Here is a 23,338-nt window from a genome sequence, read left to right as displayed (position 1 = left end):
ATATTTGTTGTACATAAACAGAAATGAAGTACTGACACATACTACAACATGGATGAACTTTGGAAACATTATATTAAATGAAAGAAGCTAAACACAAAAGGCCAAATATTGTATGATTCCATTTATATGAAATGTTCAGAATAGGCAAATCTGTAGAGACAGAAAGCAGACTAATTGTTGGTTGGGGAAATGTGTCATTTGTGTGTGGTAGGGTTGGGAAAAATAGGGAAGGTAAACTGCTAAAGCATATAAGGCTTCTTTTTTGAGAGATGAAAATGTTCTATATCTGATTATAGTGTTAGTTGCATACCTCTGTGAATATACCAGTGAACTGTACAATTTAATTGGGTGAATTGCATAGTATGTGAATTATATGCCAATAAAAGCTATTAACAAAAAAAAGTCCTTGGGTAATTCAGAATCGTTTCTACATAGTCTTAGTTTTTGTAGCTTATTTTTGGCTTAAACAAAGGTTGAGAAAACACTGGCCACTCGAGGCTGAAATCTAGTGATGAAATAACCTGCAATTCTTACAAAATGAATGTCAAAGATGGCACACCTAGTACCCCTTAGACACATGCTATGGAATAGCTTAATTATATTGTAACTATTTCTCTGCTAGAAAAATTATACGTAGCTAATTAAACTTCAAGAAATGATACCACAGAAAAAACATTTAATAATTTCTCTGACATTTTAAGGTGAAGAAGTACATTGTTCTATCATCCCATTGCTTAATATTTATGACCATCTTCTGCAGTTAAATTGAAACTTAACTGCATTTGAATGTTCTTCAGAGGATATTTAAAACTAAAAATAACTTTTCATAATCTACATCCATAACTACCTAAGATGTAATAGTACTTGATGATAACAAATGGATACATAAAATACCAAACACTAGTATAAAACTCTTTTTTTAGTGAACTTTACTCTAAATACCAGTAAAGGAATGTAGTAAGAAATGGTTAAATGAGAAGTGCTTCCATCAACATTTGAAATTTTACCTAGGAGAGAGAGAAGATATTTGAATGTTACTTTAGCTCACACTAGATTTAGAGAAACAAACGGAAATGTAGTTTTACTTGCCTTAGTGGAAGAGGAGATGAAACAGGCTGACTGAGAATCAGAGTATCATGTGGTGATAACTGGAAGAGATTTCAAATAAAGTATTTGAAAAAAAACTTTGAAACACCTCCTTGGTAAAAACACATAGACTAATGATGACGAAGTTTCAATATATTCATTCATTACATAACCATGTACTAAGATCCTGAAAATTATGTCCTGATCACTGACCTCTTCTGACTACTGACTCTTCTATTCTATACTCTCTACCCTTCTTCTGTTCCTCGATGTTTTCTTGATGCCATTTTAACACATCTGTATCAAAGGACTCAATTATTCATTTAATAGCATAAAATCAGAGTTAGCAAACCTATGGCCTCCAGGGTGAATCCCCAGGCCACCTGTGTTTATGTTAAGTTTAATCGGAACTCATCATTTGCATGTTACCTCTAGCTGCTTTTGTGCAGTAACAGCAGAGCTGAGCAGTGTAAACAGAGATAGTGTGGCCTATAAACACGGAAACATTTACTGTTCGGTCCTTGACAGAAAAAAATTTGCCAACTCCTGCTATAAAAAAAATCTTTTATGTGTATTCAAACTGAGTGTGCTATATTCTGGCACTAATATCAAGAAGTAAGGCAGGGATGATATATAAATATGCAGACTGATTATGAAACTTATCAAAGGATATTTTTCTAGACATTTTATCTGTATCAATATAATAATGCAATTATTTTTCCACATTTTCAAATGTATGCAGGTTTTCACAAATTTGTAAATATCTGTTTGCCAAATGATTTTTAATTGTGAATAATACCCCATTAAGGGATGTGATAAATATACAAAAACAGAGTGATGTTACATGAAAATATTGTCATATATAAATCACTTCATAAATGATGATTAAATAAGCAGAAACTTACATTCAAGAGTAAAAGCAGAAAAAATATGAACAAAAGAAGAAAGAAACAGTCAACTGGGGCAAGTGATGGGGAAAATAATTTATGTTCATTTTAAACTTGCCCCGACACAAAGAATGAGCATTCCTTCCTGCAATACATGAAAACATACAACTTTTACTTCTATATTTTCTCATATACTTAGCTCAAGGAATAAAGGCCAAAGCCACAGAGGAACTTTCAAACACCTAGAACGAATTTAAAGAATTTAAAAAGTTCCTTTTTGTATGTTTGAAATGTTACTGCCTCCTCCTTCTTTAACTCTGAAACCCTTTATTTAAGGGAGAAAAATTAGTCATCCAAGAGGCAGCTAATAAGACAATAAGGGCCTAAACTAAAAAATAAAACAGCACCTTGCTCACTTTTGATCTTATTTGATCCCCTCCCCCCCCATTTAAAACTGTTATTCTTGTGACATGTTGATTGAGCCAATATGCATTCAACAGGGCATTTACATTAAAAAAAAAATCTTACCTGAACTAAAATCCGTGGTCTCTGAGGAGATGGGAAAGGAACTTTGTGCATAAAATGAGAAATATGCCTTAAAAACAAACAACAAAAAGCCAATTGATTCCAAAGTGAGTGCAATATACTACAAAGGTCAACATGTCTCCACAAATTCAAGTTAAGTCAAAAGTTCTGTGAACCTGTAATTTCTACATCCTTGCTACTATAAAAACAGGTGAACAAACAACCAACTATCATTTGTCCCATCAAAGCTGCTTGTCCCTAAATTCAGTTACTTCTCATATTAATTGTTGTTCACATTCACCATAAAGATTGTTGAATCTATTGAATGGATATACAGTCTCTTTCTTCACATAAAGATTGTTGAATGTGAACAACAATTAATATGAGAAGTAACTGAATTTAGGTACAAGCAGCTTTAATGGGATAAATAATCTTTATGTTAAATGTTTATGTTATGTTACCTCAAAAGCCATTTTAACTTTTACCTCCCTCTAAGTAGATAATATACAACATATCAGAGATGAGGACATTAACAAAGAAGCTAATTTGTACATTTGTAATATATGTTTCAGTCAACTGCTCATATTTGAAAAATGAAACACTATTTGGACTGCTCCAGAAAAATGGAAGAGTCTGTCTCTAAAATGAATATACAGACAGTCCCCTTTTTCACTGAGCTTTGTTTTACTGCACTTTATAGATATTATGTTTTTTACAAACTAAATGTAAGACCCTCCACCAGTATAAAGATCACAACTCACTTTACTGCAATGCTTGTTTTATTAAAGTGGTCTCAAATGGAACTTGCAATATCTCTGAGGTGTATCTGTACTTTCTATTAACAAGAGGTTAAAAATCCTATTGCTGATTTTATGGGGGGTTTCCCAGAAGAAAATGGATAAAAAGCCAGATTGATGTGTTTTGTTTTGAACACTATGGAAAAGAAAAAAGGCAACTATAGTAAAAAATTCTTTTTCTTTCTTTCCTTTCTTCTTTCTTCCTTCCTTTTTTTTTTTAAGGAAAAAGTTATTTTAGTTCTGTATTACTTTTAAACATTATTTCAAAATCATTTTGGTTTCAGAACTGGGATAATTTCAACTGAATAAAAAACATTAGAAATTTATCAATTTTGCAAACATGTTTTGACTGTATGCTATGTATAACACTGACAGAAATTATGGGAATTATTAAAAAGGCATATACTACTACCACTTTACACCATGAAGGTACTCATAACCTAGGAAAAGAAGGTAAGGTGAATGAGTTCCAGAGGACACACATTTGCTTGAATTATCTAAAGTATTTATAACAGGAGAAAACAAAGTGCAATCCATGAACATCTAAAGATCTCCAAGATCCATTCAGGGAGGAGCTGCAAGGTCAAAACTGCTTTTATAGTAAGATTTCGTTTGCCTTTTCCACTGTTGGTATTTGCACTGATGGTGCAAAACCATTGTGGCTAAAACTGCTGGCATCTCACTATGAATCAAGGCACCAAACTGTATTAGTAGTCATTGTATTCAGTTTCACTTAAGAATGTCTCTGACCAAGCAATAAATATTATTAATTTTATTAAATTTTGACCCTGTATGTTTAAAAAAATAATCTGCGTGATGAAAGGGGAAGCATGCATAAAGCACTTCTGCTATAGGTAGCAGTGTGATGGTTGTCCTGAAGAAAAGCACCTGTACCATTAGTCCACAGCAACGTTTGGTCCATGCTGAAAGGTCCTTGGTATTTGCTTCTATGAAGAATGTCCAAGAGCATATTTGGTTCATAACAAATTGTCCTTGATATTTGGTCTGGTCAAAAATACCTACACCCATAACATTATTTATGCTTTTGGTTTACAGGATTAATACATAAAAAACTCTACTGAATTTTATTGATCTAATTGTGTTGTGGCTATTCTGTTAATAATAACCATTTTCTCCTCAATAACCTAGCTGGTAATGGCACATGGGACTAGATAGTTGGGTCAGTGTGGACAAAATGTCTCCATGGATGCCCTGGACAGGACCAAATGTCTGCTGATCCCTATGATAAAGTCCACAAGTCTGGGTGCAATGACAAAAAGGACATCCACAAGTTTCTGTAAACACTATCCAAATGCCCTCCCTCTTCCACCTACTTACCTGTGTGAGGCCAGGTTCATATACTTCAACCCAAACAATGTATCACAACAGATTAAATACAGAAGCACATATGAGAACTTACTTGTGCTCAATTAATCCAGACATTAGATTTGTAAAAATGTAAAATAATGTCACTCTTTTCACTAATTTTTTTTGTTTTGGAAAACAATTATTTTTCCAAAAAAAAATGTACATTAACATATAAATTGTTTTTAAAAATAGCAAATATTTTTAAATTTCTCAGTTTTAATTTCTATTATTGTAAATATCAACAAATATAACATATAAAATAAAAGCTCTTTGGGGGATCCTTGGTTTTTAGAGTATAAAGGGGTCCTGAGACCAAAAGATTTGAGAACTGCTATATGGGACACTGAGAATATAAAAGTGCCAGGAAAAATTAAAGAGTAGTCCTGTACACCAAATGTTCTTAACTCTATCACTTTCCAATTGTCATTAGAGTCAGAGAATTCTGCCTAAAAATACAAAAGAGCTTAAGTGATTGATGGTGTAAGTAAGCAATAGTCAGACAATGGATATAATTTAGATCTCATTTGCATCAGATCTTACTGCATGAAACATTATTCAGCTTGAATAATTTAAAGTAAATCACTAAAATTTTAAAAAGAATACAGAACGTACTTACTAATTTTTCCTTTAAATTCATGATAGCTAAACATAGTACGAAATATTTTTAAAGGTTCATAATAAACCCAAATTACATGTAAAATAAGAATTACAAAACTATTTTAAAAATGCCAATTAGAATCTCCAAATTTCACAAGAACATTAAAAAATGAAGCAATTCATTTTGTTAGAGATAAATTTATTTAAAACAGAAAAATATTTGGTTAAAAAGCAAATTCTTTTTTCCAAGTAACTCATGACAAACCTAGTTTCCACATAAAATTTACCAATGTAATTAAGTTACCAATACAAGTATACCACACATAATGGAAAGATCTGCCAAATTTTGAACCAGGAAGGCTTCTAACTTACTTCTCAATTGGAAGGACATGAGGCCCAGAGATGGAATAACGATACAAAAAAGTCAGAAATTTCCTGAATGCATCAAAAAAAGGCCAGTGAGAAAGAAGACAGATGCACTTGCTAGTGTGAACTGTTTTGGAACTGTCAGACTTCCCATCTGCCGATGATGCTAAACCCAAAAGGAGTCTCTGTTTTTCTGTGAGATTCTCCTCAGGATATGGTTCATAAAACTGAATAGCAGCACCATAGACCTGGAAAACAAAGTGGTATGTTTACTACATATACCTTGTATCATTTACTCAAATCATATCATTAGTTAAGTATTTAATGAATGAGCCCTTATGAGCCAGGCCATAATGAGCCATTATACGCCTACGAGTCAGGCAAGGTGCCAGGTACCAGGAACATGGTAGTGAACAGACATCATTCTTTGCTTTCTTAAAGTATATTAAAAAATGAAATAAAATGTAAAAACTATATAACTACTACTTGTGTATCTTTTTATTTTAAAAAATGTTTCAATTAAATTTGCATTTGTTTTATGAAGAATAAAATTGTGTCAATATTCTCTATAAGAAAATTATTAAGAACTATTAGTAGGTAGACAGTAAGACAATGTTAGATAAGAAAATATAAAATCCAACTTCAGGCAATTCACTAAATTTCTCTGCACCTCAGTTTCTCAATCTATAAAATGAGGATGTCAGACTAGATAATTTCCAAGGTCCTTTCCAACTATGACAGTCAATGATTCTGAATAGCATTAAATATTTAATAATGTCTTTTACATTACTTTCAAAGCTTTAATATCACAGAAAATAAAGCAACGAAGGATCATCATTTGATCATTAAAAAATCATTGACCACATTTACAAGAAAGCATTTGAATATATGGAACAGAATAAAAATTCTCTTTTCCTATGTCCCTGGTATAGTTACCAAATGAAAGAGGTATGTATAATGGATTCAGTTTAACCAGTTATTTTCTCCTATTGTTCCTTGCATTATATAAAACTTAAATTAAAAATGTATAAGAAATTTACTCATATAACTTGTTAAAACACATAGTACCTTTTCAGCTGAGGCTCCAGTTAACACAAATGTAGAAAATACAGGGAGAGGGTATTTGCTATTTGATGGCCAACATTCAATTGTTGCACCCATTGGTAAACAAAATAGGGGAACAGATTCTGGAAGTGAGAATGACTCATAATCTTCTTGAGGATATCTACAAATTAGACCTATGAAAATGACAATAAATATCAGGTTATCATCTTTTGAATTTTAGTGCTCATAATTTGAATGATGCTGAAATACTTTAACACATATCAAAGTTCAAAACATTACATATACAGGGTGAGGCAAATGTAAGTTCATAGTTGTATGTGAAACAGAGTTTATTCTTGTATTATTTTCCATAAGAACAACTGTAAACCTCCTTTTGCCCTACCCTGTACGTTCATCAAATAACTGAATGGCTCAGAAGGATTCATACAGATTTTAATCCTTCAACATTATAACTATTCATATTAACTGCTTAATATTTATCAAGCTTCATCCAGAAAGGCCAAGAAAGGCAGGCAGAAAAGATTATCTTTTTTTTAAGACTTTATTTTTATTTATATTTAGAGAGAGAGGAAGGGAAGGAGAGAAACGTCAGTGGGTGGTTGCCTGTTGTGTGCCCCCAAGTGGGACCTAGTCTGCAACGCAGGCATGTGCCCTGACTGGGAGTCGAACCAGTGACACTTTGGTTCACAGCCCACGCTCAATCCATTGAGCTACACCAGCCAGGGCAGAAAAGATTATCTTAAAGAAATAAACATAAATACACACATACCCCAAAATTCAGTTTGTGGTCACACTATTTTAAAGTATATGAATATACTATTTTTTAAATATATACCTGCATATATCCACTTCATCAGCTCTCAATAACTTTCCCTCAGGGGTTTTTACACATTAAAATAAACATCCCATAGGATTACATACACAACTTCTAGCACAAATACAAGAAATATACTTATAAAAATAGAAGAATAATCTATTTACATTTACAGTATTTTCAGAATAATATCAACTCAATCCCAGTTTCTAAACAATCCCAAATTATATGAAGATAAAGTTTCAAGTGGCCTATGCTTTCACGTTGAATGACTAGTCTACAAAGTGGTCAAGGAATCTTCTATTGGACACATTCTCCAGCAGAGTCTTGTACTAGATCTTGTGGGACGAGAAACAGAATATAGCTGCCCTGAACTTGAACAGTAAAAGTGGAAACTATCATTAGATATGACCATAAAAACAAAATGTTAACTAGGAATACCTGTGGTTGGTCTGCCACTAAAATCTCAGTGATACGGGACAAATCATTTATCTATAAGACTCTGGTTTTCTCATCTACAAGTTAGATGAACTAGATATACCAAAGTCCAAGGCAGTTCTAAAATTCTCTAATTATATGCTGGCCAGCCAGTAGACCCCACAAGGGTCTACAGGTAACTGTCCACTACTCTCTCAAGTCATGAGGCAACAGTATAGGATTTAAGTAGTTCAGAAGTAGTGATGAATTATAGATCCTGAAAAATCAAAGGTAGAACAGAAAGGTAAAAGTCTAGGACACCAATTTTAAAACTGTATTAGTTAAAAGGCTGAATCTGCTTTCTGGCAAATAAGATCAGTCTGTTTAATATTTTGAGGTTTCTGGCAATTGAAATTCTCAGCTATGTATTATAAAATCACAAATTAGTTTATAATATTTCAGATTATCATGAACCAATTATACATGAACTACGGATTTGACTAAATTTGATACAAATACTAAAGAAACTTTAATTTAACTGGAAAATACTTTCCCACATTTTCTATTAATTTATAAACTTAGAGAACTAATTTTTACTTATCAGTTATTTATTTAAACCAAATGTTTAAAAGAAAACCTTCTTTCTAATATTTATCTTCCATTAAGCATCCAATAAATTTATGGATGAAAACAAAACAGAATAAAAAAATATGGGCTGCAGTCTCAGGCCTGACACTAATGCACTGTAACATGGGTTTTGTTTATTTTCTTTAATATTATTGGTCCCCATAATACATTTCTATATTAAGTATCCCATGAAAAATTATACTTACCAGCTTTGTAAGATATAGTGTTAGTCTTTGCCACCGATTTTTTATAACATAAGTATACTGCTGATCCCCACTGAATTAAAAAAAGAAAATATTATTTTTAAAAGGTAGAAACTTATAAAATGGAATCTTTCTGATCTTTCTATTATGTATTATCTAAGATATAGAAGACTACTCTCTGTTAACTATTTTTCAGTTGGTTATTTTGGGAGTATTTTATTGGAGTTACTGCCCACTTTTCTTTCAGAAGTAAAAATTAACTTATTTTTTCCTTGTAACGGCAATAACATAAAATTTTTTCCCTTTAAAACAAAATTAATAACAAACTATAGAAATTACCTCTGAAAGTATAGTCTTATTATATGAAATGTTAAAGGGACTTAATTGAAGAAAAAGAAGAAAATCAAAAACTATGCAAAGTAAAATGACAACAAACTCACAACTATCAACAACTGAACCTAGAAAACAAAAACAAACTAAGCAAACAAGTAGAACAGGAACAGAATCACAGACATGGAGAACACGTGGAGCATTATCAGCAGGGAGGTGGAGGGGGGAGAATAGGGAAGAACATACATGGAATAAGAAGCATAATTAGTAGGCACAAAACAGACAGGGAGAGGTTAAGAATAGTACAGGAAATGGAAAAGCCAAAGAACTTGTATGTACAACCCATGGGCATGAACTAAGGGGGGGAATGTTGGAGGAAGGAGGGGTACAGGGTGGAGGGGGCTAAAGGGGATAAAAAACATGGGACGACTGTAATAGCATAATCAATAAAATATACTTAAAAAAACTAAGCCACAACAATTTAGATTTTATTCTATATCCAAAATTTGGAAAGAAAGGATAAACCAGGAAATATCTACTCATGTGTGTTTACCTTCCTTTTGATTCCATAACCCCTCTCAGATATTGCCAGATTTTTCAACAGCTCTTTATACCCAAACTCAAGAGTAGTAATTTGCCATACCCATTTCCTTGTATCTCATTCTCTCCTTAATTTACTTCAAGAGGTTTTAATTTCACCATTCCTTAAAGAATGCCTTTATTTTAAAGATGCCAAATCTAATAGTTGATTCCGTCTTCATTTTACTCAACCTCTCAGCAGATTTTGACACCACCAATGACACCCTTCCAGAAACATGTTCTTTTCCTGGCTTTTGAGGCACCACACCCTCCTGGCCCCTCCTCACCAAATCTCTGGCTACCCCTCAGTCTCCTCTTTAGCATCCACTCTCTCTTCCTGATCATTAAATGGGATCGCTTCTTTGCTTTACTTTCTCTAAATGACCTCATACATTTAGTTGGATGGTTTTAAATAACTGCTACTCCCAAACAACTTAATGTTCTAGTCCCAGCTGAAACTGAGATGAGGAGGACTCGGTAAAGTAGATCTGGGGGTGAAGAAAAGGAGTTCCGTTTTACACATGTTAAGTTTGAAACATCTATTAGACACGCGAGAGTCCAATGCAGCTAAGGCAAGAGGTCTGAAGTGACAATGCTACCACTTGACATTAGGTGCTGACAGATATATGCACATAGCACATTTTCTTACCTCCTTTCAGTCTCAACTCAAATGTCACTTTATGATTTCATCACCTTAAATGAAATAACAAGCTTCCCAGTGCCTCCCTATCACCTCTATCTCACTTTTGTTCCCTGAATAGACTGACCACCTTTGGCATATTGTATATTTTCTTATTTATTATCTGCCTCTTGTCACTAAACTACAAGTTCCAAGATGGCAAGGGCTTTGTTTTGTTCACTACTACATCTGTAGCACTTAAAACAGTGCCTTTTGTGTAAAATGCTTTAAAAATATGTGTTGCATGAGACAGGACACATTTGTGCACACATGGCCGAGTACCTGCATAAACCAGTACATAAGAACAGATCCATAGCATTGAAGACAAATATATAAAGAAAATAACCTTCCTTTAAGAAATATTTTTTAAATGTTAGAGTTTATCACAACAAACACCCACTTACCACCAAGATTTAACAAATGTTAACAATTTACCATATTGGCCTCAGTTATTTTAATTTATAGAAAACCAAAAAATTATAGGTTTAGCTAAAGCCTAATCTTCCACTCCTTTCTGGTCTCTGGAGTTAACCACTAAACCTAAAGCCAGTACATAACATTTACATGCATTTAAAATTTTTCTACTATACAAATATACACACCTATAAGTATGCATTATTGTTTTGTGCATTTTAAATTTTACATAAATGAGGGCAAAGGGGAAAAGCTGGAACAACTATAATAGAATAACAATAAAAATTTGTTAAAAATATAAATAAACAAATTTTACATAACTGATGATATGCTGAATATATGCTTTTATCGTTTATTTTTTATTCATCTATATGTTCTTGAGAATCAGTGAAGTTAATCTAATTTATTGATCTAAATTACTGGATAATATTCCATTAGTGAATAAATGTTTATTTTGCCCATCCCCCTACTAATGGACACTTAGGTTGTTTCCTTTTTTCTTTTTGCCATTATAAACAATGATGCAATAAACTGGCTCCTCATCTAGAAACTTTTCTTGCTTTCTTAAATATTTTTTCTGTGTCTGCAGGAGATCAACTGTTAAATCATCCTTAGGACAGCTCATTGCTGTATTAGAATTTTATTTTTATAAATGTTTTAGTATTTTTGTATTAAAAGAGTGGATGCATAAAAGTCAAGTGCATAGATAATATGAGTGTAGATCAAACTGGACTTTTAGTTTATCGGGTGATTTTAAAAATTATAAATAAATAAAGGTTCTCTATTGAAAAGTCCCAACTATAGTTCCCAATAAGCCAAATTTTATGAGGGTGAAAAACCTTCAATGATAACCTTTGTGATGATAAAAAGGGAACTATATGACCATTTGGATATGGAGGATTATTTTAAAATGAAAACCAGATGTTCAGAGATACAGTAAAAATTATGGGGCTCTGGAGAAAATTAGCTATCACATCAAAACTACAAGAGAATTTCTAAATATTTTTCACATACCAGGTTCAGCCACACAAAAGAAAAAGGAGGAGGAGCCATGTTCTAAAAATACTTTAAATGTTTAACCTATAAACTATCCATATTATGATTTGCCATGGCAAAAACACACCTTCAGATGCATTCTTTATTCAGGAATTAGGTATATGATTTAATTACTTGCTTTGTTAATAACTCTACTTTTCTAAATAAACTTGCTAAAGAAGGTAAAGGGATTAGCCAAAGAACATATATGCATAACCCATAGACACAAATAACAGTGTGGTGATGGCCAGATGGAAAAGGGGTGGGGACTGGGTGAAGGTGGGCAAAAGAGGGGGGAGAATGGGGACATCTGTAATAGTGTGAACAACAAAAATAAAGTTAATAAATACTGGCATTTTTGAAAGGCTGCAAAACAAGAGGCATTACATAGAGTATGATGTTAATTCTTCCAGTCCATGAACATGGTTCATGCTTCCACTAGTTTTTATCTTCCTCTATTTCTTCAATGTCCTATAGTTTTCTGAGTGCAGGTCTTTTACCTCCTTGGTTAAGTTTATTCCTAGGTACTGCATTTTTTTGTTGCAGTGGTAAATGGGATTGTTTTCATTTCTGGATATTAATTTTGTATCCTGCTAATTTGCTAAATTCATTTATGAAATCTAATAGTGTTTTTGTGGAGTCTTTAGGGTTTTCTAGGTATAATATCATGTCATCTGCAAATGATGACAGTTTTACTTCCTCCTTTCCAATTTGGATGCCTTCTGATTGCTGTGGCTAGGACTCCAGTCCTACGTTGAATAAGAATGGTGAAAGTGGACATCCTTGTCTTTTTCCTGACCTTAAAAAAAACACTTTTAGTTTTTGCCCATTGAGTATGCTGGCTATAGGGTCATTTGCACAGAGTATAAAGAAAATAGTCTCAATAATTCAAAAACTGAGGAGTCTCAAATTTGCCAAAAGTCAGCTGTATACTCAACCACAAATTTTTATATTTTTGTATCACATGACCATTCTAGCTCTAAAATAATATGATTCTATTCAAAATCAATCAAATCCAAATCATGTAAGGCTTATGGTTCAAAGTTTAAAAACTAATAATTCTTGAAACTCTTTCTGTATATAAGCTTAATGGGGCGGTGGAGAGGTAGAAGAGGTTCTTTTGAGGCCAAAGCTGTAAGCCTGGTACAAAAATCATGTAGGGACTTGAGAAAAAATTCAACACATATTTCCTCCTGTCCATTATATTGGTTTTTTTTTTTCCTCCTCATTTAGAAATCTAGTAGACAGATACATTTAGAAGTCATTCATACATAGCTTATATTTGGATCATCAAGGGTGTGAGTTTAGCTGGTAAAGATAAATGGCCTGCAGACTAACTAACCCTTGGGGCATTCCACTGTGTAGAGAGGTTAGGGAGATGGGAAGGAATCAGCAATGGCAGAAAAGGAAATATTGGTGAGGTAGCAGGAAAAACAGTATGTAGAAAAAGAATACATCATCTTTTCTTGCAACTGTTTCAAGAAAGAAGAAGTGATCATCTATGTCAAAACTTACTGAACATAAGACGAAAAACTGATCATTTGATTCAACATGGGCAATCTTGGTAGAATGGTGGAGACAAAAGTCTAACTGAAAAGTCAAAGTAAGGAAGGGGACAGGACACAGTTAACTCTTTTGAGACATTTTATTGTAAAGGAGAACAATAAAATGGGGCAATAGATGGAGGAGAAGAAAGGGGTCAAGTTCTGTAAACATGGGAGAAACACAGTGTGCATGTTGGAGAAAATAATCCAATAGAGAGAAAAACGGATGATTCAAAAAGTAAGAAAGAAGAACTGCTGAAGCTGTGTACTCAAACAGGTGAGTAGTGTATGGGACCTGGTGCACAAGCAGAGGGAGGGGTCAACGTAGGCTAGTACATTACTTTTTTAGTAAGGAGGCGATTTTTTAAAAATTAAAATAAAAAGGCTTTTTGTATAGCTCTTGCTAAAAGTATAGCAAAAGTACTTTCCTAAACATAAAATATCCAACATCTTTAAAAACACATTTTTACTTCAGTAATTATGCTATGCTGTTTTCCAAAGATTTTAGGTTATGGTCATTTTCATCAGTGGCTAATTTTATCAGTGTAAAATTACCATACAGTTACTTACCATACTGTTATTGAGATTCTTGTCGACTTTGCAGAATGTATGTGGTGGACCTTCTCCTTTACTGGGTATAATAATACATATGTCTGTGACAGCCAAGGTATTCTGAGTCATGTTTTCAGAGGCTCTTCGGTAGGTGATATAAATCTTTTGTGATGAGGTACTGCCGCTAATATTTGCAGGGCGTCCATAGGGAGTACTCTGAATAATTTCACACCCCTGTTTCAATCTTTCTTTCCAGTCATATAAAACTCTAAAAAAAAAAATAAAGTAAATGAATACACAAACACAAAGCACCCTGAGATATGAAAGGTAATATTAGCAGGTATCATGAACCGACCCTTAAATGTAGCAGAGATTCCAATCTTAATGCAAGTTTGAACTGCACAGTCCCATGTAAAATTAAAGGATAACTGTTTTTTCTACCTAAAATTTAAGTAATGCAGGAAAGATTCAGATTAAACTTTGTGTTTGTTGACATAAACCACAGGATATCAACCATTTAGGGCAAAGGTACTTGCTTTAGCATTCCCTTTAATGGATTTATTTATTTTTTGTCTCTAAAACCAAGCATCTTCTTGATAAAAAACAATTTTGTATTGTAGCCAAAATTAAAATTTTTAAGAGGCTCCTTAACCAGAAGGTATAGAACCTGCTTGTACAATTTTACTTCCAATACTTCCCCCTCTGGTTTAGGAGATAAATTTAGGCTTTCAAAAGAGAAAATAACCTCAAAATTATGGGTGAACAACATAGGTTTGTTTTTCCCCTTCTTCTTTATTATGGTAAAATCATAGGCTTTTCATAAGGGCAGGCCAGGCATCCATTCCTTAAGTCTTCTAAATACTATACTTAAAGCACTTGGGGACACAAAGAAAATGTCATGTTTGAATAACAGTTTATTCTTTCACAGATTTCACTGATTTGACTTTAAACTAAGTCCTTTGCATCACTCAAAAAATTAAAGGTCTACTATATTGAATGTTTTTGCTATAGAAATTGTTTTAACAGGCAACATCCCCAACATCGATCAGTATTCACTTTTGTAAAATCCTATTATACAAAGAAAATTAGTGCCAAAAATTGGTCAAATTATTTCTTTTTTCTAAACCTTAGATATGAGGATATGTTTATTGATTTTTGGAGAAGAGGAAGGGGGAGAGAAAGAGAGAAACATTGATCAGTTGCCTCTCCTACACACCCAACTGTAACTTAGGCATGTGCCCTGACCAGGAATCGAACCAGTGACATTTTGCTTTGTAGGATGATGTTCTACCAACTAAGCCAAATCAGTCAGGGTAATCTAATATAATATTTAATTTCCCTTTCTGTCCTGTCAACAAAGAAATTTTCTCAGTACTTTATTTTGAATATTTAGAGCAAATTAAATGTTTAATCATAGCAACTATGTTTATCCTATTGTTGGCTTAATTGCTTATTCCTTCTCCTCCATTTGATTTTTTTTGTGTGATGTTTTTTAATCTGAAAAAAGGCACTCTAACAGACAGAAATTAGATACATCTGAATTCAAATTCCCACCACATATTACTGACTATTGCATCTTACGCAGTTACTTAATCTTTGAGCCTTATACTATTCAGCTTTAAAATTTAAAAAATGAACTCATAGGATCTTGAGAAAATTAGATGAGAGAATAAGTCAGGTCTCCAATAAGTGCCTGGTACACAGATGTTCAATTAAAAATAAAACAAAAATACAACACAGAAAAACAAACCACCATTTATTCAAATTCTTAAAAGATGTAGAATATAAACATGTGATACATAAGATGCCTATTTTCTCTAATCATATATTGTGCTGCTGTAGATATTTTACATTATTTTTTTATTTTTAAAATTTTTATTTATTTATTTTTAGAGAGAAGGGAAGGGAGGGAGAAAGAGAGGGAGAGAAACAACAATGCGTGGTTGCCTCTCATGTGCCCCCCACTGGGGACCTGGCCTGCAACCCAAGCACGTGCTCTGAATGGGAATTGAACCTGTGACCCTTTGGTTTGCAGGCCTGTGCTCAATCCACCGAGCTACAGCTAGGGCTATTTTTTTATTTTTATACTGTTAGATAACACTCCTTGTCCAAATTATAAGCTTTTAAGGCTACAAAATAAATATACAGAAATCAGTTGCATTTTTATACACCAACTATCAGGGAGACACTAAGAAAACAACCCCATTTACAACTGCATAAAAAATAATACCTAGGAATAAGTTTAATCAAGGATGTAAAACACCTGTACTCAAAAAATTATAAGACACTGAGGAAAGAAACTGAAGAAGATATGAATAAATGGAAGCATATACTGTGTTCACGAACAGGAAGAATTAACATCATTAATGCTACCCAAAACAATCTATGGATTCAACACAATTCCTGTCAAAATACCAATGGTGTATTTCACAGAACTAGAATAAATTTTCCAAAAATGTATATAGAACTACAAAAGACTCCAAATAGCCCCTGCGATCTTGAGAAAGAACAAAGTTGGAGGTACCACACTACCTGATATGAAACTATACTAAAAGGCTAAAGTAATCAAAACAGCATAGTACTGGCATAAAAACATACAGATCAACGAAACAGAACAGAGAGCCCAGAAATAACACCATACTTATATGGTCAATTAATATCTGACAAAGGAGGCAAGAACATACAATGGGATAAAGACAGTCTATTTAATAAATGATGTTGGCAATACTGGACAGTTACATGCAAAAAAAAATGACCACTTTTTTACGCCATATATGAGAATAAACTAAAAATGGATTAAAGACTTATATTTAAGACTTGAAACCATAAAGTCTTAGAAGAAAATATAGGCAGTAAAATCTCAGCTGTTTCTCTTAGTAATATTTTCTTTCTGATATAGCTCCTTAGGGGGCAAGGGAAACAAAAAAATAAACAAAGGGGACTATGTCAAACTAAAAAGTTTTTGCATAGAAAAATGAAAAGACAACCCACTGAACAGAAGATATTTGCCAATTATACATCTGATAAGGGGTTAATATCCAAGATCTATAAAGAACTCATACAACTCACCCTGGCTGGTGTGGCTCAGTAGATTGGGCACCAGCCTGGGAACCAAAAGGTCACCAGTTCAATTCCCAGTCAGGACAAATGCCTGGATTGCAGGCCAGGGCCCTTGTTGGGGGCATGTGAGAGGAACTTTCTCTCCCCCCATCCCGTCCTTTCTTTTCTCTCCAGAAATAAATAAAATCTTAAACAAAAAAACCTCATATAACTCAACACCAAGAAAAACAATCCAATTAAAAAATGGGCAAAGGATCTGAATAGACACCTCTTTAGAGAGGCCAATAGACATGTGATAAGATGCTCAACATCATGAATCACCAGAGAAATGAACATTAAAACCACAACAAGACATCACCTCACACCTATCAGAATGGCTATCATCAATAAATTTCAATAAACAAGTGCTACTGCGAATGTGAAGAAAAGGAAACCCTCGTGCACCACTGGTTGGGAAGGCAGACTGGTGCAGTCACTATGAACAACGGTCTGGAGGTTCATCCAAGTATTATACATAGGACAGCCTTATGAACCAGTGACACTATTTCTGGGTATTTTGAAAAAAACCAAAACATTAGGGAGTAGAAAGAAAACATTCAAAAGAAAACATTTAAAAGAAAACATTAGGGAGTAAAAGACAGAAAACTGTACTTGAACAACAAGTTAAAAAAAGAAAGAAAGAAAGAAAACATTCACTCTTACGTCCATTGCAGCATTATTTACCCCAGCCAAGATTTGGAAGCAACTGAAGTGCCCGTGAGTAGATGAGTGGATGAAAAAGCCGTGGTACTTACATACAAATGAGTATTACTCAGCCTTAAGGAAGAATGAAATCTTACCCATTTATAACAGAAGGGATGGACCTAGAGGGTTTTATATTAAGTGAAATAAATCAGTCAGAGAAAGACAAATACCATATGATTTCATGTATGTGTGGAATTTAAAGAACAATGTAAATATAAACAAACAAAATAGAGACTCATATATACAGAAAACAGATTGATGCTTGCCAGAGTGGAGGAGGGGTTGAGGGACTGGGTTAAAAAGGTCAAGGGATTGAGAAGCACAAGTTGGCATTTACAAAGTATTCATGAGGATATAAAGTACAGCACAGGAAATATAATAAATAACATTGTGATAACTATGTATGGTGCCAGATGGTTACCGGAAATATCCAGGGGACCACCTTGTAAAGTATATGATTGTGTAACCACTCTACTGACACCTGAAACTAATACAAAATAATACTAAATGTTAACTATAATTGAAAAAATAAAAGATAATAAAAACAAATAAACTGCAAGATTTTGAAGGCAAGAATAATATATTCTTCACAATCACAAATATGTAAAGATAGCTATAAGAGTGGTCGGTCAATTTAGTCATTCTAGTTCAAGCCCTTTCCTATCAGAGAATCCTTCTTATGCTTGAAAAATTCCTCATATTTACTATAGGGAAATCCAACACTCAAATGAGAATCTGTGATGTTGCTTTCATTTAATCCACAAGCTAAAATTCTGATGATAGTCAGTGGTCACAAGAACGACTTATCTAATCTTTTGAAAACAAGTCTAACAGCTGGCTTACTTTCCCAAGCCATTAACTAAATATGTAAACTTCATATGAAGCAACAGAGCAGATGTTCTGCAATCGACTTAAAATGATTGCAATTAATTCATGACTTAACAGAATAAAGACTGATTTTTAATGTAACTTTTTGATATCAGCCATTACATGATAGAATTCTAAAAGCAGAATATTCATCTTGTCTTCCCTAAGGTGTTAGTAAACGTGACTACATATTCTCTTTCAGAGGTAACATGTTAGGAAATGGGACTTTTATAGCCCCTTCTGGTGACATCAGTAGGGTTGTCAATATGTTTCTTATTTTTAACCAAAATATTGTAAGTTAAGCTAATACTCATTCTTTATCAACTCTTCATCTATTTTGAAGGCACTCCTAGCCTTCCTTTGTTTTTTTTTTTCAGTTTTCCTGTGAGAATCTTAGTTTTCTACCTTTTAAATTTTTCCTCTTTTATTAAAAAATTATATATTTTTACATTTATATAATCTTCTTTGACATATATGTAAAATATGCATAGATTTCTCTTTGAAAGAACCCCACAACTTTACAAAAATTGACAAGCTGATCCTGAGATACATAGGAAAATTGAAGAGACCCAGAATAGCCAAAAACAATCTTAAAAAAGAAGAACAATGTTGGAATACTTCCATTTCAATGTAAATACTGACTAGAAAGCCACAGTAATCAAAACTGTGTAGTACTGGCATAAGGATGGACATGTAGACAAATGGAAGAGAACTGAGAGGGTCCAGGAATAAATCCATAAGTCTACGGGCAATTATTTTTTTCAAATGGAGGAAAATATTCTCCTCAGCAAATGGTGCTGGGACAACCGGATATCCCTATTCAAAAGAGTTAAGATTGGGGCTTCTAGTCAAGATGGAGGTATAGGTAAACACAGCTCACCTCCAAGTACAACCACGTCAAAATTACAACTAAACTACAAAACAACCATCACTCAGAACCAACAGAAATCAAGCTGAATGGAAGTCTGACAACTATGGAATTAAAGAAACCACATCCATCCAAACTGGTAGGATGGGCAGAGAAGTGGACACATGGAACAGGCCAGTCCACCACACCCATGGGTGGTGGATAAAAATTTGGGAGGGATAGTTCGGGAATGAGGGGTCCTAGCCCCACAAAAGCCCCCCAGCCCGGGGTTCTGGTGCCAATGCTTAAAGATAAGCCCCCATAACTTCTGGCTATAAAAAACAGCAGGGTTTGGGTTGGTAAAAGGGACTACTGGATTCCCAAGAAGTGCCTCTTAAAGGGGCTACACAGGGACTTACTCAAATCCATTCCCTCTGAGCTCCAAACCTGGAGTGGTGGCTTGAAAGGCACTGGTGGCATATGGGGAGGGACTGAGGTGTCTGTAATTGGGACAGGAGCTGAGGACAGCTACTTCCCAGACAGAAAGGTGGGCAGAGGACACTGTTTCTTTTTTGAGCCCTCCCCTCCCCCCAGAGGCACAGAGGCACAGAGCCAGCAGGGGGGGCGCCATATCTGAGACTCCATCAACCTGGCTAACATGGTTTCTGCCTTGGTTCTGCCCTGGAATCCCTAAAGCTCTGCACTCTTCTCCCCCACGGTCCACCTAAGCTGTTAACAATGGCTTTTACATATGAATGGCTAGTCTCAGCTCAGGCTTCACATCTTACTAAAGCTTCTCAAATAAGTAACAAAGAACCTCAGTGAGCCCCCAGCCCGTGTACCTCCCACTTAGCGGCCCCTCCCACTAGCAACAACCAGCTTTGGATCACAGTTTGGTTCACTGGGGAACCTCCAAGCCAAGCACAAGTAGCAGTCATCTGCAGACTGCTTTACAGCTCAGGAAGAGAGGCCCTGAGCAGAACCCAAGGGGTGGCTGACCTTGGCCTGCACCATACTGGAAATCCCAGGACCTGTGCACCCAGTGGGCAATTACTGACCACATCGGAGCACCACTACCCTGCCCCCGCACAGCTGATCCTCCATGGAGAAAGGAGGTTGGTGGGCAGTGGCCACAGCCAATCCTTACAGCTGACTGGCCTGGGTAAATCCCTCCCATTGACCTGCCAACAGTCATCAAGGCTCAGCTACAAGAGAAGGGTGTACTCAGCCCACATGGAGGGTGCACCTCGAGTACCCAGCTTGGGTAAAAGAAGAGGCTGTGTCACTAGACCCTATAGAACTCCTACTACATTAGGCCACACTACCAAGACAGGGAGTCATAGCAGCTCCACCTAATACATAGAAACAAACACAGGGGGGCTGATAAAACGAGGAGACAAAGATACATGGCCCAAATGAAAGAACAGACAGAAACTCCAGAAAAAGAGCTAAATGAAACGGAGATGAGTTCAGATTCAGATTCATTATCAGATTCAGAGTTCAAAACACTGGTTACAAGGATGCTCGAGGAACTTAGTGAGGACCTCAATGGAATAAAATAGACCCAGGCAGCAATGAAGGATGTACTAATAAAAATAAAGAACAATTTATAGGGAATAAACAGTAGAGTGGATGAGGCCAAGAATCAAAGCACTGATATGGAACATAAGGAAACAAAAAACAACCAATAATAAGAAGAAAGAATCCCCCCCAAATGAGGATAATGTAAGGAGCCTGTGGGACTACTTCAAGTGTACCAACATTCACATCATAGGGGTGCCAGAGGGAGAAGAGAAAGAGTAAGAAATTGGAACTCTATCAGAAAAAATAATGAAAGAAAAATTCCCTAATTTAGTGAAGGGAATAGACATACAAGTCCAGGAGGCACAGAGAATCCCAAATAAGATGGATGCGAGGAGGGCCACTCCAAGACACATCAGAATTAAAATGCCAAAGGTTAAAGATAAACAACATCTTAAAAGCAGCAAGAGAAAAGACATTAGTTACCTACAGGGGAGTTCCCATAAGACTGCCACCTGATTTCTCAAAAGAAACTTTGCAATCTAGAAGGGATTGTCAAGGAATATTCAAAGTCATGAAGAACAGGGACCTCCAGCCAAGATTGCTCTGCCCAGCAAAGCTATCATTTAGAATTGAAGGGCTTCAAAGAAATGAAAAAGTAAAGGAGTTCAACATCTCTAAACCATTATTATATGAAATGTTAAAAGGACTTATTTCAGAAAAAGAAAATTAAAACTATGAACAACAGTTTGACAATAAACACATACCTATCAACAACTGAATCTAAAAACAAACTAAGAAAAGAAGAACAGAGATAAAATCATGGATATGGACTGTGTTTTGATGGTTGTCAGATGGTAGAAGAGTGTGGGGGAGAATGGGTGAAAGGGTGAGGGGATGAAGAATTACAAGTAGGTAGTTACAGAATAGCCATCAGGATGTAAAGTACAGTATAGGAAATGGAGTAGCCAAAGAAATTATACACATGACCCATGGACATGAACAAAAGGGCAGGGATTGCCTGAGGGAATGTGGGGTGCTAGTTGGGGGACTTAAGGGGGGAAATTGGGATAACTGTCATAGCATAATCAATAAAATATAATTTAAAGGGAAAAAAGATAGGAGCCTTTCCTCAACCATATACAAAATTAAATCAAAAGGTATCAAAGACCTAAATGTAAAGGCTGAAACTATAAAACTCTTAGATAAAAACTTAGGTGTGAATCTTTATAACCTTGTTAGTAAAAGTTTCTTAGACATGACACCAAAACATAAGCAAAAACATCAACAAAAAAAAGTTGAGACCTCTTCAAAATTTAAAACTTTTCAGCTTTAGAAGCTACCATTAAAAAGTGAAAAAACCCACAGAATGGGAGAAATTATCTGTAAGTCATGTATTTGGTAAGGAACTTGATACTAGAACATATAAAGAACTCTCAAATATCAACAATAAAAAGACAACCCAATTAAAAATAGGAAAAGGGCCCTGGCTGGTGTGGCTCAGTGCAATGAGTGCCAGCCTGTGAACCAAAGGGTCGCTGGTTCAATTCCCAGTCAGGGCACATGCCTGAGTTGTAGGGCAGGTCCCCAGTAGGGGCACGCAAGAGGCACCCACACACTGATGTTTCTCTCCCTCTCTTCCGCTCTCTCTATAAATAAATAAAATCTTTTAAAAAAGACAGGAAAAGGATTCTAAATAAACATTTCTCTAAAGATATACACATGGCTTATAAGCACCAGAAAGATAGTCAACACCATCAGCCACCAGGTGAATGCAAATCAAGACCACAATGAGATGCCACCTCACACCCATTAAGGCAATTATAATCAAAATGACAATCAGAATGTTGGGTAGGATGTGAAGACATTGGATGCTTCATACTGTGGGATTACAAAGCTGGTGGGAATGCAAAGCAGTACAGCTGCTTTGGAAAACACTCTAGCAGTTCCTCAAAAGGTTAAACACAGTTACCATATGATCCAGCAATTCAACTTCTAAGTAAATATACAAGAGAAATGAACACATATGCCCATAGAAAAACTTGTACATGAATATTTCCAGCAGCATTATTTATAATAGCAATAAGTAGAAATAACCCATCTGATGAAAGGATAAGTTAATTGTAGTGTATCCACAGGATGGAATATTATTCAGCCATGTAAAGGAGTCAAGTACTGATACATACTACAACATGGATAAACCTTGGAAATATTATGCTAAGTGAAAGAAGCCAGTCACACATACACACACACCATGGAGCTATGATTCCATTTTATAGAAAATGTTTGGAATAGGCAAATCTATACAGAAAGTAGACTGGTGATAAGGGAGAATTGGATAGTGACTGAAGTGACTACAGGATTTCTTTTTGGCATAATAAAAATGTTCCGAAATTTATTACACTAATGGTTGC

General features: G+C 34.8%; 1 protein-coding gene across 8 annotated transcripts in view; it reads right to left on the bottom strand.

Moving 5' to 3' along the window:
- Window positions 1–23,338, bottom strand: part of DENND4A (DENN domain containing 4A) — a 120,868-nt gene that overhangs the window by 52,762 nt on the left and 44,768 nt on the right. For all 8 annotated transcript variants that reach the window (XM_037155579.2, XM_037155577.2, XM_037155581.2 and 5 more), the window contains 6 exons: window positions 13,904–14,153; window positions 8,756–8,825; window positions 6,695–6,864; window positions 5,633–5,874; window positions 2,502–2,568; window positions 1,090–1,148 (listed from right to left, as the gene is read on the bottom strand). In XM_037155579.2, coding sequence (XP_037011474.2) covers window positions 1,090–1,148; window positions 2,502–2,568; window positions 5,633–5,874; window positions 6,695–6,864; window positions 8,756–8,825; window positions 13,904–14,153 — 858 coding nt within the window. The remainder of the gene's footprint in view (window positions 1–1,089; window positions 1,149–2,501; window positions 2,569–5,632; window positions 5,875–6,694; window positions 6,865–8,755; window positions 8,826–13,903; window positions 14,154–23,338) is intronic.

The sequence above is a fragment of the Artibeus jamaicensis genome, unplaced genomic scaffold, assembly GCF_021234435.1.
Source record: "Artibeus jamaicensis isolate MK-2021 breed Jamaican fruit bat unplaced genomic scaffold, CSHL_Jam_final contig_548, whole genome shotgun sequence".
In the NCBI taxonomy this organism is placed as follows: domain Eukaryota; kingdom Metazoa; phylum Chordata; class Mammalia; order Chiroptera; family Phyllostomidae; genus Artibeus; species Artibeus jamaicensis.
Note: the sequence above shows the minus strand (reverse complement) of the source record. Positions and strands in the feature narration are given on the sequence as shown.